General features: G+C 42.9%; 1 protein-coding gene across 3 annotated transcripts in view; it reads left to right on the forward strand.

Moving 5' to 3' along the window:
* Positions 1-349: 349 nt before the first annotated feature.
* Positions 350-16,536, forward strand: part of Marchf6 (membrane associated ring-CH-type finger 6) — a 63,506-nt gene continuing 47,319 nt past the window's right edge. The window contains exon 1 of one of the 3 annotated variants that reach the window (XM_059276523.1): positions 350-620. In XM_059276523.1, coding sequence (XP_059132506.1) covers positions 602-620 — 19 coding nt within the window. In that variant the 5' untranslated portion in view covers positions 350-601. Of the gene's footprint in view, positions 621-836; positions 921-1,253; positions 1,348-16,536 lie in introns of those variants that run through there. The other 2 variants (XM_059276522.1, XM_059276524.1) reach the window with 2 other exon arrangements.

The following is a 16,536-nucleotide window of genomic DNA, read 5'->3' on the forward strand; positions in this document are numbered from 1 at the left end:
AGGCACGCTGGCGAGGAAACCGACATGCGCATGCTCGTTCCGGGGCCCAGGCTGAATGCCCGGGGAGTCACGGTCGAGTACCCGCAACGCCGGGGCCTTTGTCCCGCACGCCTGCCCGGCTCGCAGCGCTCGCTCCCGCTGCCCCGCGCTCCTTTGCCCCGGGAACACGCCGCAGCTCCGCGACACGCCGCCTCGGCTTTCTTTTCCGCCCCCATCCCGGGTAGCCTTCGCCCGCGGGGCCGCTCGCCTCCCCTGCGCCGCCCGGGCGGCCGGGCGCCCGGCGCGAGCGGGAGTGCGCGCCGGAAGTGACGCGCGGCGCCCCAGCGCCCCGCCTTTTCCGCCGCGCGCCCCGCCCAGGCCCGTCTCTCGGCCGCGCGCCCCTCCCCCTCCCCGGCGCTCTCTTTCTGTCAGCCGCTGTCCCTCTTCCCCTCTTGGGCCCGCGTCGGTGGCTTCCTCTCGCACCTGAGCGCACGCACCTGCCCGGGCCCGCGCCCTCTCTTCCTGCTCCCCTCTTTCCCTCCCGCCTTTCCCTTCGGGCCCTGAAGGCTCTGCCGGGTGGCGGGCGCCTGGCGGCTGCGTCACCGCCGCCCCCCTAGACAAGATGGACACCGCCGAGGAAGGTGAGGCGGCGGCGGCGGCGGCGCCCGCGCCCGCGCCCGCGCCCTTGCAGCGGCGCCCGCGCTCCCGTCGGGCCGAGGCGCTCGCGGCGGCGCTCCCCCTTACCCACCCCCGCCGCCGGGGGGTCAGTTTGCTCGCCGGGCCGGGAGGGCGCGCGGGTCCGGCGGGTCCTTCCCCCCCCACCCCCCACCCCCGACCGCCGCGGGCTCGGGTCGGAAGGTGACCCCTCTGCGCGCCCCCCGCCGGTTCCCGCGGGCGACGACCCCGCCGAGGCTGGGACCCTGGAGTGCCCGGACTTGGGGGTCCGAGACATGGGGTGGCCGTGACATGGTGGTGTCGGGACGTGGGGCGTCCGAGACGTGGGGCGTCCGAGACGTGGGGGTGCCGGGACGTGGGGTGCCGGGACGTGGGGTGCCCGAGACCCTAGGGTGCCCGCGATGTCGGGGTTGACGGGGCGGAGGACCGCGGTCCGCAGAGGAGGGGGGCGGCGGTGCGAAGGCCGGGGGCGTTTTCCACTCCCCTCCCCCACTCTCCCCCCACCCCCCACCCCGCTCTGTGTTCGAGTCTGTTTGCTGATTGTCCTGCGGGCCCTACCCCTTCGCCGCAAAACTTCTTTGTGGACTTGGAAACTTCGCGGAAAATACACGGTCAGGTGGTGCCTGCCGAGTGGACTGAACTGACCTGACCCCCCTGTTGTAAAACCTTGCCCTCTGCTTACCTTACCCCTAAGTGCGTTGACCTGACCCCGGGAGCGGAGGGCTCCGAGACACTAGTGGAAGGACAAAGGCTAATGTTGACGTTTCTTTTTTTTAAAAAACTTGACACCAGCGAGCGAGAATTGTGTGTTTTGTTTGTGAACGTGTGTTCTGGATGTGGTTGTTGGGAAGAATAGAAGGCAGATGCTTAGCTGATGGTGACGGGGTCTTTTAAAGCAGTTTGATGTTCTTAGAGTCGCTGATTTATTGTGAGTCTGTAGAAGAAGTTATTGATCATATACTTACCGGTGTGGATACTTACACTTCGGATATGTTTTTGTTAGAATGAGTGTCTTCTTCTGCCTAATGGTTTATTTTGGCGACTTTAAATGGCAATTGAATCAAGCACTATATTGAAGTCAGAGTAATAAAAAGTTTTATGTTAATGTGATGAGTTGATTAAACTTGAGTTTTTTGAAGTCTTGATAAAAGCGTATAGTTTACAAAACATGCTCAGGAGCGTCCACTTTAGTTCCGACTGCCCTAGGGGGCTGGTGTGGATGTGTGTGTTAACCATTTAGGCTTATTTTAATAGCTTGTTTAAGGCTCACACAGGTAGTAGGAGACAGTTGACCCTATTCTCATTGCTTGTCGCTGCCAGTTCATTAGGCTACAGTGTGGTTATTATATGCAGTGAGTGAGACTAGTTGCCATTGGAGACCACTTTTGGAAAGACAGTAAAATGAAACTGTTGAAGATTCACAGTCACACAGGTTGATCTTGTAAGTGTCCATCTCTGTAGGTTTCGCATCCTTTTAGTGAGTATTCAGTGTATGTCTTTCTGTATTGTTGGTCTTTTAAGAAAGAGTTTTCTCCCTGTTCGTCTGTTTCAGTTTCTTGCACTACCATGACAGACAGGCTTTGACTCAGATTTTTTGTTTTCTTGTTTTTAATAAGATTTATTTTGTTTTATGTATACAAGTGTTTTGTTCACATGTGTCGATGGTTGTAAGCTGCCATGTAGGTGCTGGGACTCAAACCCTGGTCCTCTGCAAGAACAAGCGCTCTTAACTGCCGAGCTGTCTGTCCTGCTCCTTTTACGTTTTAATGACTACATCTAGTAAGCCATGAGTGTGTTACTTGCTTTGTACTGGCATATTATATGAAATCCTGATTCTTTTCACCTGAGCACTTGGTGCTTGCAGAGACTGATGGTATGACCATAGCTATTAGTAACTCAGGGACTGAGAAACTAAGAGTGTCTGGTGTCATGAGGGAAATGATACTTCTCGTGTTTAAGGATATCTTTTTTAAAATAGCGGGATAAGATATAAATGATTTTTAAAATGGATTTGGATATTATTCTCAAAGTAATAGTAGTTACCAAGGAATTGCTGTGTGATTCCCCTTACTAAACACTTTATATTGCATATCAGTTCTGTTACCATGCTTAGGAAGGCTGCAACCTGCCATTGTACAGGTGAAGAAGGAACTAAAGTTTAGTTTGAGTAATTTTCCCAGGTTCACTCAGGTTGAAAATGGCAGGAGAAAGAGTCACACTCATGTCAGACCCAAACTTGGTTATTTATAAGTGAATATTAAGTGACTTGTTTTTGTCATTTTCTTTCTAGGATGAATCGTTGATGTAAATTAACAAGAACTATATTTTCAGCTGTTCTATGTAACTACTATTTGTGAAAGTGAATTTTGGTATTTTATTTACTTATTTGTATGTATGTGTCGGTCAGAGGACAACCAATAGGAGTCAGTTTTCTCCTTCTACCAAGTGGGTTCCAGGAGTTGAACATCAGGTCACTTTACCTGATGAGCCATCTCTCCAGGATATGAAAGTGAAATTAATAGTTCTAATGTCCACTTTTGTAAAGTTTTGAATTGGAAGTCTTTTTGAAATTTTCACAATTTAAATTTGACTTGAACTAACACTGGGAGGGAGGGATAGTTTCATGATAAATATTGTAAAGTGAAGGTGACAAAAAGCTTGTAAACAACTCTTCTACCTGCTTAGTTACTTCAGGATAGTTCCTTAACAAAAGATTTATTTTTGTGCATATGAATGTTTTGAGTGTATGCATGTATGTATGTGCGCCATGTGCATGCTGTGCCATGGAGGCCAGAGAGAGCATTGGATGGAACTGGAGTTAGGAATGGCTGTAAGCTTCCTTGTGGGTGCTGAGAACTGAACCTAGGTCCTCTGCCAGAACAGCCAAGTACTCTTTACTGAACCATCTGTCCGGTTCCTGTAGATTATTTCCTAAATTAAAGAAACGCAATTAATTTTTTTTATTACAAAGGAAACAAGCATTTGTTGTTGTTTTTTGGTGTGTGTGTGTGTGTGTGTGTGTGTGTGTGTGTGTGTGTGTAGGTAGGTAGGTAGGTGTGCCCATTTCATGGTGTAATTATGGAGGTCAGAGGACGGTTTGTGGGAGCTGGTTCTCTACTTTCAGTCTACTTCAACCATGTGAGTCTTGTGTACCAAACTCAGGTTGTTAGCTTTAGTAACAAGCACCTTTACCTGCTGAGCCAACCCCATGACTTCACAAATTGATATTTTAAGTATCCATTAATAAGATTGCATACTGTATGAATGGAGAGATAGTTCAGTTTTAAGAGTGCCTACTATAGGGCTGGAGAGATGACTCAATAGTTAAGGTCCTAGCTGCTCTTCCAGAGGACCTGAGATCTAGTCCCAGCACCACATGTCAGCTCACAACTGTTTGTAACTTCAGTTCTGGGGAATCCTTTGCTCTCTTCTGACCTCCAAGGGCACCAGGTATGCACATGTGCCACCACCGCCCGGCTTGTATTTAACTGAATATTGAACACCTACTATGTACTTTGAACCTTTGCTAACTAGGTAAATAAATTTCGTTTCTTCCTTCCTCAGACATTGCATAGTGCCTAGAGGCATTGTATTGAGTGGAACACTTTGAAGGTTGTCGCACTTGGTCTGTTTCAGGAATGTCCCTATGGGCTAATGTGTGTGATGGGAGTGCTGTTTGGGAGGGTGGGTCCTCACTGGAGAGAAGTGGGTTATGGGGCACTGGGCCTGGAGGGTCATCCTTTGGGTCTGAGATATAACAAGTCTTACTGCAGGCTGTCACAGAGAGCCCTACCGGCTACACTTCCCTGCCACTTTGGGCTCACTGTTCTCTTTAAACAGTGAGGCAGAATTAGGCTCCCTCCATTTCTTCTGTCAGGTATTCTGGCACTTTGGCAAGAGAAGTAGTCCAAAGGATGCTGGTACAGAGAGATGGTTCTCAGTTTACTCAGAACACTTTATACTCTTCGTGGTTCGTCTGTCTGTTTTGAGACTGGGTCCTTATTTGTCCCTGAACTTCCTGCGTCTCCTAGGCTGGCTTCACACCTGGAGTCCCGTGTCAGTCTGACATGCTGGAGACAGAACTAGCTTTCTTTGCACTCTTAAAATTGAAAAACCCGCCGGGCGGTGGTGGCGCACGCCTTTAATCCCAGCACTCGGGAGGCAGAGCCAGGCAGATCTCTGTGAGTTCGAGGCCAGCCTGGGCTACCAAGTGAGTTCCAGGAAAGGTGCAAAGCTACACAGAGAAACCCTGTCTCGAAAAAACCAAAAAAAAAAAAAAAAAAAAAAAAATTGAAAAACCCAAGCATTTATGTTTCTGTGGGTTGTATATATATAGATACCCTATTAGAAAGGAAAATCAGTCTTGTAAAACTTTGTTTTATGTTTATTCTGTGTTTGTGCACTCAAGGCTTGAGTATAGAGGTCAGAGGACAGTTTAGAGGAGTTAGTTGGTTATTCACTTCTACCATATGGGGTTCTGGTGTAACTCAGGAGTCAAGCTTGGTGGCAAATGCCTCTGCCTGTTGAGCTGTCTCACTAGCCTTGATAAGCAACCTTCAAAAGTTAGGTGTGTTTAAAGGTAACGATGAAGCTGGAGAGAAGGCTCAGCAGTTAGGAGCATGTACTGCTTTGTCAGATGACCCAGGTTCAATTCCCAGCACCCACACACTGCCTCACAACTTCCTGTAACTCCAATTGCAGGGAATCTAATGCCCTCTTCTTACCTACTCAGGTACCAGGCATGGAGGTGATGTACATATATATACATAAAATAAGTAAAATTTAAAAGTAATAAAATCAGTGCATTCTAACAAAAATAACTTTATGATAAATATATTTTCCCAAGGTGAAAATCTTGAATATGAAGTCTAGTATTATTTCACATCTTTAAAGATGTCTTATGTGTGGATTATTAGAAGACAAATATTCACTTGGCATTTGCATTCACTGTTTACATGTTTTAGTAAATGAAAACTTGGAATTGAAAAGGAAGGAGTATTTTCAGATAGTTTTGTGTGTTTGTTACTATGTCAAAACTTAACAAGTGTTAATACATCTGAAAATGTCGGTTTTTAAATTAAAATATTTAATGTTTGGCCTAGCGTTGGAGAGATGGATTAGCGATTAAAAGTACTTGTTCTTGCAGAGGGCCCCGATCATTTCCCAGCACACACATGGTGATGCACAACAATCCATAACTCCAATTCCAGGGGATCTGACTCCTTCTAGCCTCTGAGGGTACCAGACATACATGCAGGAAAACACCCATAAACATAAAGTTAGTAAATCTATTTTTTTTTCTTTTTTTAAGAATCTGTTGGTCTAATGATATGGGATGCTTTCATGTGTTGTAAAATGTACATGGGCAGTTGATTTTTGACAAAAGTGCAAAAGCAATTTCATAAAGTAAGTATAGGTGTTTTTTTTTTGTTTTTTTTTTTTTTGTTTTTTTTTTTTTTTTTTTAGCAAACAGTGTTGGAAAAACTGAATTTCCACAGGAAAATGAACTTGGAGCCATGGCCTTTTCAGTAAACCAAGGTTAATTCAGAAGAATGTTAGACTCAGTTGAGAAGCCCAAAACTAACTGTAGGAGTGTGTTTTGGTGTGTGTGTGTGTGTGTGTGTGTGGTCTTGGACTAGGTTGAAACTTCTGGAAGCTTGATTTCCCAAAGAAGGATGCTGGATGGTAGATGGCTTTGGTAGGTTTTTACCAACGTACTGAATAACCATATGATTCAGGCAGTTCTTTTCCTAAGTATATACCCAGTAGTATTCAAAGTAGATATTTACACAAAAAGTGGATCTTACGGGCAGCTTTAATCATGATAGGCAAACAGTGGAAATAAGAGTGTTATCATTTCGTCGATAAATGTGTCCTGTGTATGAATGGGCATTATTCACTAGCGCTTAGAAACAAGGGACTCCTGGAATGGACTTCATGAACATTATGCTAAGTGAAGAAAACCAGGGGCAGAAGACCATAGCTTACATGATTCAGTTTGTATGGAATATCTATTGTAGACAAATCTCTATAGAGAGAAGTAGATTGGTAGTTGCTTGAAGTGGGGAGGCCTGACAGAACTGCTGTTAGTTACAAGGTTTCTTCTTGGGGTGATGGTTTTCTAAAAGTAGTGATCATGGTGTAGAACTGTAAATAACTCAAACTGTTGACTTGCACACTTTTCCATTGAACTTCATGATAGATAAAGAATGCTATACTTTAAAAAGTTAAATTCTATTTCTGACATTCTAAGTAGGGTGGCTAACGTGATCTGATGAACTGACCAAACCAGATGTTCCCTTTGTGCCTGTAACAGGTCTGAAGTGGGTCAGGTCTTCATCAGTAGGACTATGGGGAAGTGATCATTAAACCACTGACAGCATAGCAGGAGTAAGAAAGCACCCTTCCTCTTACATGCTCGCCAGCACCCTTTACTGACAAAACTGGACTAAAAAAAGACAGAGGTGGTGGAGGAGCTTAAGTGTTGAAGAGGTGTCTTGATGCTGAGAGTAGCTATTGCTTCTGCTGCTGAATCCTTTTCCCCAAGCTGCTGGCAGAATCCCCACCTAACCTCTGATAACAGGTTGGAGCCCTGTACCTGGAAAGTAGTTGTCTCTACCAGTTGTTAGGACCAGACCTGTACAAAGTTTGTTTCTTTCCTTCATCCTGCTTTCTGAAGTGCTCCTTCTAGACAGAATCTTAACACAATTTTAGTCTTTAAGGAGGCCAGAAAATGTAGTTTTCAGGCTTCCAAGAATAACAGTAAAGGTTATTGGTTTGTAATGATAGTAATCTGGAAAGGTAATACATACATGGGGAATCAGAATTTTAATGTTTATTACTGTATGTGAGGTCTATGTATATGAATGTGGAGTCGCATTTGTAGACTAATTTATTGCCCTCCAACTTTATGTGGCTTTGGGGGTTGGACTCAGCTGGTCATGCTTATGCTTCAAATACAAATGCCCTTACCGGCTGAACTGCTTGCAGGCCCAGGGATTGGAATTTTCAACTTCCTTCCCAAATTCACATAAAAAAATAGATAAGATTTTCATGGACAAAGAATTTGGAGATCAGAGCAGGGGTTGAGACAGGATGTCATAGGCTTAGGTTGACCTTGAAGTTTCTATGGGGTTGAGGATGATTGTGGACTGTTGCCTCCACTTCCCAAATGCTAGGAGCACTTAAAGTTTTAAAAGAACTATATTCCATATGGTAAAAGTATACAATTTATATAGCTATGTACCTCTTTTTGCATATGTAGGATAGCTAAAGACATCCAGAGTAATATTTTCAATCATATGTTTTTAATATTTGCCTATTATGATTGAAGCTACTAATTGTAAACATTTTACTGACAGATAAGAAAAACTTATTTCCTCCAGATGAAACTGTTTGAATCATGTTGCTGCTGTATACTCAGAATAGAGTGTGATCAGAGTGGCAGTGTGCCTTTGTAGTCTGCTCCAAACCAGTGAGGAATGAGATAGTTCCAGTAAAGGGCATTGAATAGTAGCTTTTTAAGTCAAGGTCATCCGAACAGGAAAAGTGAGAAACTCCTGGAATCTAAGGAAACCCAAGGAGATAGGACTGCTAAGTGTGTATGGAGTATACAGGAAAGGAACATCGGGTAAAGACTAAGGGATTCTGAATAACAGTGGACTTCAGTGATAATGTATCAGTATTGGGTTATTAAATTTAAGAAGGCATAACAAATCCTAATAAGACATTAACAATAAGAGATACCATGTACTGAATTTTCTGCAATCTCTTCTCATAAGTTTTCTAAGTCTGTTTTATAAAATAGTCTTATTAGTAATAACAGTAAATTCTGAAATTACCACATTTATCATCAACAGAAGAACTGAGGCATCCTCAAATCATCTTACATAGAATAATTTTCAAAGAAAAAAACAGGTCTGGAGATGGCTCAGTAGGTAAAATGCTTGCCATGTACATGTGAGGAGGAGCTGAGTCCAGATCCCCAGAACCCAAGTAAAGCTGGGCACAGTAGCATGTCTAATCTTATTGCTTCTGTGGCAAGACAGGATGTGAGATGGGAGAATACACAGCTAGCCTGGTGTATGCAACATCTCTCCATCTTGAACAAGGTAAATGGACTAATACCTGAGGTATTCCTCTGGCCACTATTCTTGCACACACATACACCTTTTATACTCTTATTAAGACTCCAATAAAAAAGTGAAGCAAAGAATTCAGACATAATTCGCAGAGAATGAGAACTTGGTACAGTATTTGGAAATGTTCAGCTTGGCTATAAGTCTTTTTGATTAGCTACTGTACTATATAGTTATTTTTAAATCTGCATTCAGTAATGTGTTTCACTATAGGAAAATATGCTTTACAAATAAAAGAACATAATAAAGTTGAAGGAATAGATGGTAAAGATACCATTTTAGTATGTTCTGTCAAGTAGGAGTTAAAAGACATGACGGGGCTGAAGAGATGGCTTAGTGGTTAAGAGTGCTGCTGTTCTTTCAGAGGACTAGAGTTTGGTTCCTAGAACCCACTTAGAGTAGTTCACAATCACATGTTACTCCATCTCCAAGGGATACAATGCCCTCCTCTGGTCTCTGAGTACCTTTGCACAAATGTGCACGCATGCACGAACACAAATAGATAATATATAAAAAGGGGTACAAAGTACTCAGGAGGTGGAGGAGGCAGGAGGATCAACAATTCAGAGTCTCAACTAAGTAGTGAATTTGAGGCCAGCCTGGGTTGCATGATACTTTATCTCAAAACAATAGCAGCACTCCCCTGCTCTCCCCGAGAAGATATCTGAGATCGAAAGGCAGTTAATTTCTTAAGAGAGACTTTGAGAATAATAAAACATCTGTTTGGAGTTGTTTTTAGAAGTACTGTGACAAGGCAGTGAGATGACACGGTAGGTGAAGGAAGGCACTTGCGGCCAGAGCTGGGGACCTGCACCCGATTCCTGGGATCCATAAGATGGAGGGAGATGGCCTGTTGCAAGTTGTTCTCTGCCCTCCGCATGGGAGGTCCGTGGCTCATGCACACATGCTTGCATGCACAATAAGTAGATTCTTGAAATGTCTCTTGAACCTTGAGGGGTTTTTGTTTCGTTTTTTTAATACCATGACAGAGGGATTGGAGTGGTTCAGTAGTTAAGAGTACTTCTTGCTCTTCCAGAGGACATGTATTTGGTTCTCAGCACCCACAGGATGCTTACAGTCATCCTTAACTTTGTTCCAGGGGATTGGACTCCTCTGTTCTGATTCCCATGGCACCAGCACACATGTGATGCACATATACATGCAGGTAAAACATGCATAAACATAAAATAAATCTGAGAAAAAAAAAAACACCATGACAGTAGAAATTTAATTCTACTTTCTCCAAAGATCCAATTAAGGATGTGTATCAAACCCCACAATTAAAATTGTTTTTGCCTAGAGGGAGGGGAAACTGCAGTTGGGATGTGTTAAAAACAAACATTTTTTGTTTTCTTTTATCATGTCTCCATAGTATTAATGGAAATGTGATTGTTGAACACTCCTGGTGTGTTCATGTTTCTGTTCTTGTTCACATAGTTCGTAGCCAGTTATAAATTGAATATACACCAGAGGATAAATGGAGCTAGTGGAAAAGTCACTTACTTGGATTAAAGTGTGTATTTTTAGCAATAAAGAATAATGGCTAACTCTTGCATTAGAAGTTTTATACTGAATTATTTAACTGGTAAAGAGTTCTTAATTGCCAGTGGGAAACAGTGATATTTTAGAATCCCTTTACTGTTTTTTCCTGCTTGAGGCCTTGCCTGTCATTGTTTTTATACAATAAAAGTGACTTAAGGAAAGAAATGGGTAGGTTCAATTCTGTGTGTGTGTGTGTGTGTGTGTGTGTGTGTGTGTGTGGACACACATCAGTGTCTCGTGGTGAGGATTGGCCTAGAACTACTTGCTCTTCCTCTTGAGTAACTTGTGTCTAGGTCGAGTCACCCTGCATGTAGTGCTTCTGCACTGTTTCTGCTGCACACGCATTCCTCATTTAGTATCTGAGTTATCAGATCAACTGTGATGCTATCACAACACTCATGTGCAAAGATATCTCACTTTGCTTAACCATTATTGATGCTTGTGAGTCTGTTACCATTTATTAGAATTGCCTACTTATTATTGTTATTTATCCTTTCCTGCTACCTGTGTGTGTGTGTTTCAGTGCACCTACATTTATTTGTGCATGTAAGAAAGGCATAGTATATGTAGGGTTTGACACTGTTCTTAGTTTCAAGCACTCACTGTTTTTTATATTTGTTTCCTGTGGATAAGGAGAGTTTTGTTTGTGAACTTTGTTTACTCTACCTCCCTTCTCTCCCAATGCTCTGTTGACAAAATTGTTATATACTTTGTTATAGTTATTAAGGTCTTTTAAGTATTCTTGCTATTTAGATTGAGAAGTTTTTATTGTCAAAGTTTAAATTCACTATTTTCTCCAGTAAATGTTTTGGTTTTTGCTTATTTAATTCAAAAATTTACACTGGATTCTTCATCTTCTATGTTTCTGAAAACTTGATCTTCAATCTTTCAAATGTGTTTGTCATTGCTCACGGAATCATTTTTATGATGGTTGCGATGTGAACATCTATTGGTTATGGTTTTTCATTTAGGCTGGGGTTTTCCTTATGTTTGGTATGAGTGATTTTTCTGTTGTATTGTGGATATTTTTGCTTTTGTGCAGCCTCTGGTTCACATTAATATGTTTGGGGTTTTGTTTTAAACAGGTCGTTTTTTATGATGTGCAGGTAGAAGAGGCATGGCCTCATTACTACCAGCTGGACGTGAAAGCCCCTTCCTCCCCTTTGGCCCCTTTGATGTTAGTAGTGGGTGCTTTGTCGTTGCTCTTTAGGATTTTCGGATCCCTGGCAGGCCTTTCCTGATACCCACAGAGTGAGAAAAGTGGCTCCTTATTTGTAGAAATTATATTCACAGTAAGCCATTTCTTTCTTTCTTTCTTTCTTTCTTTCTTTCTTTCTTTCTTTCTTTCTTTCTTTCTTTCTTTCTTTTTTAAATCATCTTGGTGGGTTGTATACTTGGTATGTTAGGAGGTTGATGTCTTGTGGGCTTTCATTGGCAGGGGGAGGGCTAGGATCACATTCTTTTCATGTGGCATTTGTTTTGGGTGTAGTGGTAAAAGTTGAATTAGATTGTTGACTTTTGGGAATTTTGTTGAGGCAAATACTATTTAAGTTGTCTCCTTCTTTCTCTGCTGGAACAATTGCCAATACAGTGTATTGTTCATCATGCTAAAAAAAAACCTGAGTCAGTAAGATGAGAAAATTATTAATATGGATTTTCCTATTTTCTTGTATGCATTAAGTTTAGTTACATACTAGAGTCCTCTTTTAGCCTCTGTCCTATAAATTTTTAAATGACCACAAATATTATTTATATTCTGCTTTTTATTGTTTCTATTAACAGTTAGTAATTATGAATAGGATTTCTTTGCGTTTCCTCTTAGAGTGTAGTCTATTAGGGATGTATGAGTGTATTGATGGCTTCATTTTTTTTATTAAGATTTATCTATTTTTATTGTGTGTGTGTGTGTGTGTGTGTGTGTGTGTATGTCTGCTTGTGTATAAATGTACACCCGTGAGTGCCAGTACCCACAGAAGTGTCAGATGCCCTGGAACTGGAGTTAAGAGTTATGAGCTGTCTGATGTGAGTACTGGTAACCAAACCCACGTCCTTTACAAGAGTAGCAAATGCTATTAATGTCTGTGCTCTCTCTCCAGGCCTTGCTGTTTTGTCTGTCTGTCTGTCTTATTTAAACTGCATCTGTTTATTATTGTGTGTATCTGTGGGCATGGTTGTAGTGCACAGTGTATGTGGAGGTCAAAGGGCGACTATGTGGTTTATTCTCTTTCACATTGACATGGGGTACATCCAGCTTACATAGCAAGTACTTGAACTTGCTGAGCCATCTCACAGGCTCCATATTGTTGTCTTAAAGTGTCTTCATTTCTTTTTTGTGGTTAGTCATGACATATGCTTGGGTTTATTAATTTGTGCTTTCATTTAGGAGTTGCTTATTTCCCATTTTGATATAACTTTGTTTTATAATTATAAAAACGATTTCCATGGTTTTGAAACAAGATGAATGAGCAGTCTACAATGACCTTACTTTTTCTTCCATAAAATTGGTCTAAGTGTAGGAGGCCCTTAATAATTCTATGCATATTTGTTTGGAAAGGATCATTACCATCATCTGACACTCCCCACCTTCTTCAAAGATGTATCAGAACAATTACTAATGAACAGTGGTTCTCAAACTTAAAAAAAAAAATGCGTGTTGTTCCCCCCACACACACACACTGCAGTGAATGTGCTGAGGTTAGAGGATGAGTTTCAGTTGATTGTTGCCTTATCAACCTTATTAAAACAGGGTCTCATCTTGTTCCTGCTCTTGTGCTGTGTGCTCCAGGCTAGGTAGTCTGAGCTTTCAGGCAGTTCTCCTGTCTCCACTGCCCATCCTGCTATACAGGTGCTGGAATTGCAGGTGCAGGTGACTGCATGCAGCTTTTTTTCCTGAGTTCCAGAGGTCACATTCCAGTGTTCAGACTTGTGTGAGTCATGCTTTTACCTGCTGAGCTATCTATCCCCTGGCCCTGCCTGGTTCTCAAGCTTTTGAGGTTTTAACACAATGTTTACATTCTTTTTTGGTTTTTCGAGATAGGGTTTCTCTGTGTAGTTTTGCACCTTTCCTGGAACTCACTTGGTAGTCCAGGCTGGCCTCGAACTCACAGAGATCCACCTGGCTCTGCCTCCCGAGTGCTGGGATTAAAGGCGTGCACCACCACCGCCCGGCGATGTTTACATTCTTAAAGACCTGGAAGAATAAAACGGAACCATTTTTAATTTTACTTAAATAGTATATTCACTGTGGTAATATAATACTATTTTTCATAAAATCATATCTTCCAAATCCCCCAAACTGATGAGAAGAGTGGGTATTTTTTTATATTACACTTTTTGTTTTTTGAGATGGTCCCTTTATGTAGCCCTGGTTGTCCTGGAATTTGCTGTGTATGTATATCAGGTTGTCCTCAAATGCAGAGATCTGTCTGCCTCTGCTTCCTGAGTGCTGAGATTAAAGGAGTATGCCACTATTCCTGGTTTATCTTTACAATTGTCTTTAGTGTATAGTTTAATAGAACAACAGTTGGAATTTAAAAAAAAACTGTGGTAACATTCAATATCATGTGCCCTCTATAAACACCACTATAAGCTGGATGTAATGTTTTATGTCTATAATCCAAGCATTTGGAGACTATCACAGGAGAGCACTGAGTTTAAAGTCAACCTGGGCTATGAGATCCCATCTTAAAAGAAAAAAGAAAAGAAAGAAACCTTCTGCAAATTGGCTCAGCAGTGAATAAAAGAGACTCTTCAGGATTGCTAGAAGGTAGTTCTTACTTTCAGTCTCTGAGTAAGAAAGGGACTCTACAGAATTCCAAGGATCCAGCTTCTCTGCTACACATTAGCTCTGGCTTGAGTTGAATTTGGTTGTCTGTGCATGGCATTATGTTGTTGGTTTGTCTCTGAGAAGGATGAGACCTGAAAAATCACTGTCCTTTCCAGGTGTGTTGGGCCCCCTAAGGAGATCTCCCACCTCAGTCCTCCTTGTCCATAGGCTCCTCCTGCACTGGAGCACTCTGGAGTTTACCGCCACCTCGGTCCCAACACAGCTTTCTCAGCTCACAGAGTTGCATTGCCTTGAACCAGTCATCCATGTCCATATGTTTTATCACTTACTCTTGTCCTTGTCTCTTGCCGACTACAGTGTACCAGTAAGTTACATCCTTGCTCTTTCCCAAACCATACTTGGGAGCTGGCCAGTCACCATGTTCCTTCCTGGAGGGTGGGTGATGTGGCAATCCCCATTCACGTGAGCCTGGGTTTGTTACTGCTCTTTTCTTTGCATCATGTTCCCACGGAGCATTCTCAAAGGAGAGCTGTTGATACAGGATCCGTATGTAGTACTGACCCATCTGTATTAACTCACACTATCCTGCCCCCTTGGTTGATCTATAGTAATGAATGCCTGTGTCATTACTCAGTGTGGTGGTGATACGTAGGACCTTGGGCAGCATTCATCTCCTGCCTGGATAACTGGTAATTTTAAAGCTAATCTGCACCCACAGCACTAGTGGCTCTGGTACGTGTAGATAACATAGTTCAGCTATAAGCACCCATGGCCTTGTCACCTTTATGTGTTGGTTGCACTTTATGCTGTGGCAGTGACTAACCTGGAACTGAGGTGATGGGGAATCTTGGTTCCTTTTCACAGAGGGGGCTTGCTAAACTACTGTCTCTCGAAGGAAGGCAGGGGCATGCATATTACTAACTCCCAGCAGGACAGAGCAGTGATAGCAACCTCATTGAACCCTACCACAGAGACTGAGCTGTGAGATAGCTCTTCTGTGGGCAGGGAAGTGTCTTTTCCATATTGGTGAAGAGACTTGTCTGGTTGCTTGGTAACCAGGGAGAGTCGTAATAACCAAATAGGTTTTCCTGAGTGTTTAGTGTCCCTTGGCTTGGATAAGCAGCATTTTGTTACTCAAGAATGAGCAGCCAGGAAGTCTATAATGATCCCAAGTGGCCAGAACTGGTGTGCTGTGGTGCTCAGCTTGTGTGTCTTCTAATCCAAAGGGTACTACAGGCCCTCTAAGTTCATTAGTGAAGCAGAGATCAGAGCTGCAGCTCTTTTACATTGAGTGAGGAATTCCCTGTAGGAGAGGCAGTCAGAAGCAAACGGTATATCTTTGCCCCTTTGAACATTGACAGTTGCCCTTGGGATTATTTGGCACTTGGCTGTGAGGGATGGCTGAGAAGACTTAAGTAATAGCAATAGTGAAATTTCAGTATGTGGTACTGCAGAGGAGCTTTAGGGGAAATGAGCAAGAGAACACAAAAGATCTCCTGAGGTTTTCCTCCATGCTGCTTGCTAGCCACAGCGATGGGAGGGCAGGAGATGTGTGTGCCTAGAGCCCTTTGGTGCTAGGGTAGGGAATGCGCTCCCTGTGCTGACTCTTCAGCCCTGGGCTCCTATAGCTTCTGCTTCCCCTTTCTCTAGTAGGAGTCTGTGAGGTTCTGAGGTACCTTCCTTGGGTCCTGATTGTGTGTGTGCACACTATGTGTGCGTGTGCTCACCTGTTTCTAGTTTCCTTTCTTGTATGTGAGGCAAGGAAAGAGAATCTACTGTACATTCCTCTGCTGTTACTGTCTTAAGTCCTCAGACATGGTTTTTTAGAGGAGAAATTTATTTATTTATTTATTTATTTTGGTTTTTCGAGACAGGGTTTCTCTGTGTAGCTTTGCGCCTTTCCTGGACTCACTTGGTAGCCCAGATTGGCCTCGAACTCACAGAGGTCTGCCTGGCTCTGCCTCCCAAGTGCTGGGATTAAAGGCGTGTGCCACCACCGCCTGAAAATAAAATTTTTTAAAAAATGATTTTTCCTTTAATGTGTATGAGTATTTTATCTGCATGTACCATGCACATGCAGTGACTGCAGAGGCCAGAAGAGGGCGTTAGGTCCTGAAACTAGAGTTGTAGACAGTTGTGAGCCACCAAGTGGATGCTGGAAATCAAGGCGGAGTGAATCCTCTGGAGGAGCAACCAGTTTTTCTTTAACCACAGAGCCATCTCGCCTGCTCCCTGAAAAGTAATGTTAGAAATAATTTTATTTTAAAAATAATTTTGAGGTTGGCATACAAAGTGACGGGCTTCATTGTTGCATTTTCATGTATGTCATTATACATTTTCCCTTTCTTCTCAGATGTTTTTGTGGTGCTTAAACCCTTAGGACTGGATTTAGACTTATAAAAAGTTACACTGTTG

The sequence above is a fragment of the Peromyscus eremicus genome, chromosome 11, assembly GCF_949786415.1.
Source record: "Peromyscus eremicus chromosome 11, PerEre_H2_v1, whole genome shotgun sequence".
In the NCBI taxonomy this organism is placed as follows: domain Eukaryota; kingdom Metazoa; phylum Chordata; class Mammalia; order Rodentia; family Cricetidae; genus Peromyscus; species Peromyscus eremicus.